This window comes from Carlito syrichta, unplaced genomic scaffold (assembly GCF_000164805.1).
Source record: "Carlito syrichta isolate Samal-C Ts95f unplaced genomic scaffold, Tarsius_syrichta-2.0.1 Scaffold303263, whole genome shotgun sequence".
Taxonomy (NCBI): Eukaryota; Metazoa; Chordata; class Mammalia; order Primates; family Tarsiidae; genus Carlito; species Carlito syrichta.
Genome location: NW_007247359.1, coordinates 677,809 through 680,318, shown reverse-complemented (window position 1 = coordinate 680,318; position 2,510 = coordinate 677,809). Strand labels below are relative to the sequence as shown.

Genomic DNA, 2,510 nt, shown 5'->3' with positions numbered 1-2,510 from the left:
GATTAAGCTTTGACTTAACTCTCCCCATGAAGCCCCAAAGGATGGTAACTATCCTTCCTTTCTTCAAGTCCCGTTAATTACACCTCCTAAAAATGCCTCTACTCCCAACCTGTACCACTTGCCCCTGTCCCTACCCCTGGAAGGAGCACTCCTTAAGGGCAGGGTCATCCCATTCACACACCTGTTCCCAACACCTGAGAAGGTTCCTGGCTCACAGCAAAACTCAGTAATCACAGGTTGGCTTCACCCTCTCTGAGCTCAGTTGACATCTTCTGTGTTGAATCTAAAGTACCTTCTCCCTTTTAGACACTATTACAGCACTCAGTCTTCACATCTTCATGGAACTGACCACTCTGGAAATATCCTGTATTTGTTTGCTTACCTTTCATTCATTCAACAATATTTTTATTGGCACTTTTACTATATGCCTTGCATTTTGTTAACAGTTGGGGGATATAACAGAACAAAGATGCAAAAATCTCTGCTTCCAATGGAGCTTACAAAGAGGAGGAATTCAGACAATAAACAAAATATAAAACTGTATACAGCATGTGTGACATTGATAAGCCCAGTGAGAAAAAATTAAAGTGGGGAAACGAGATGGAGAAAGAGAAAAAGAGAGAGAGAGAGAGAGAGAGAGAGAGAGAGAGAGAGAGAGAGAGAGATTTTTAATAAGATAGATATCTGGGAGAAAGTGACATTAAGCAAAGATGAGATATCTGGGGGCCACTTGTATATACTCCCCCATTAGACCATGAACACCAAGAGGTCCAAGACCTTCCCCTTTTCTATGGCTGCCACATCTCAAGAACAGGTACATAGTAGGTGCTCAATAAATACTGATTGAAGGAAACCAAAAAAAATGACCGTATGTCATTAGATTGTCAAGTAGGCAGAAAGGAGATTTTTGTTTGTGGGACCATCCACTGATTGGTCAGAAGGTGGAAGGGACAGGGGCACTAAACTTAAGGGGGTTGGGGAGGACATTTTCCGGGGTCAGGTTCAGACTCAGAGAATGCAGGTCATCACCTGATAAGGTCCCCTCCCCCCTTCCAGCCCCAAGCAAATCCAAGTTCTCCCTCTCCTAAGGTTGTTCATGGTCCCTGCTGGTCAGGCCACCGGGCCCCCAGTCTCCCTTCCAGCTCCTCCGCTTTGGAGTTGAGCCATTACCCGCCTGTCTTCTCCCACCTCTTCCGTTCTCCCTTCCTTCTCCCCACCGCTCCACCCCAGCCCCATCCTCCTCCCAGACTGGCGTCCCCGCGCACGGTAGGCGCGCCCTCGCACCCGCGGTGGGGGGCGCACCTTGGGACCAGGACCCGCACGGCACGTCCGGGTCCCCACCCCCAGCTCCTCTCCCCGGTGGGACACTGTCCCTTTAATAGACTCCCTCTGCCTGGCGCTCTGCGGCTGGGGAGTAAATTTCTCCCTGTCATCAGGTCGCGGGGAGAGGAGGAGGAGGAGGAGTTTGTTAATGTTCAGTTTGTTCAGCGGGATCGATGTTTGCTGGCATCGCCTCGCCCTGTCTTGTGTGTGTGAGAGAGTGTGTGTGTGTGTTTGTGTGTGTGTGTGCGCGCATATGTGGGGGGTGTGAGTGCGCGTGTGAGAGGAAGCTGGAGTGCGTGCGCGTGTGTGTGCGAGTGTGTGTGTGAGTCTGTGTGTGTGTGTGTGTGTGTGTGAGTGTGTGTGTGTGTGTGTGTGTGTGTGTGTGTGTGTGCGTGTGTGTGTGAGTGGATTCCAGATTTTCTGTCTTTCCAAAACCCGCTCCTGTCCTCTCGCATATCACTCACAGGCGGGGATCTGACAGCAGCCACAAACCTACAGTGAGTGATCTCTCTCCCCCCTGCACGGAGCCGCCATAGAGATCGGCAAGGAGGAGGAGGAGGAAGAGCAGAAAGAGGAGGAGGAGGGAAAGAGGAGAAGCAAGAAGAAGAAAAAGAAGAAGCCCACTACCTTCCCAGGATTGCCTTTTTTTTTTTTTTTCCCTTATCTTTACGCGCGAGTGTGCGTGTGGCGCGTGTGCGTCCTTCCATCTGAACCCGGTCTTGGATGTTTAATAAAGAAATCAAGTGTCTCAACAGTCACCAAAAAAAAAAAAAAAAAAGCAAAAACAAAACCAAAAAAAATTCCAAAAGCCAAAACAAAAAGAGGGAGAGAGAGAGAGGAAAAACAATCCAAAACAAACAAACAAACAAGGCAGAGCCGACCTCTCCTTCAAAGCAGCCGGCACAAGCCACCGAGTCTGCCACCCAGTGAGGGGGGTCTCCGGGCCGTGGTGGAGGAGTTGCAGGGGGCATCGTCAGGGGGACAGAGGCCGAGTGACGTCCTAGGAGCCACCGGGCAAGCAAGAGGCGGAGGAACCCAGAGAGGCCAGAGAGACGGCCGGGCCCCCGCGCGCGGCTCGGGGCTGGGGCGCCAGAAGTGGGACTGGAGCGCAGTGAGCGATGCCAAGGAGGAAACAGCAGGCACCCAAGCGGGCGGCAGGTAAGAGAACCGGCTCCGCTCCGGGCGGC

At 51.7% G+C, this 2,510-nt stretch overlaps 1 protein-coding gene across 1 annotated transcript in view; it reads left to right on the top strand.

Moving 5' to 3' along the window:
* Positions 1–1,641: 1,641 nt before the first annotated feature.
* TSHZ2 (teashirt zinc finger homeobox 2) overlaps positions 1,642–2,510 on the top strand; it is a 493,994-nt gene continuing 493,125 nt past the window's right edge. The window contains exon 1 of the mRNA XM_021712426.1: positions 1,642–2,481. Coding sequence (XP_021568101.1) covers positions 2,442–2,481 — 40 coding nt within the window. The 5' untranslated portion in view covers positions 1,642–2,441. The remainder of the gene's footprint in view (positions 2,482–2,510) is intronic.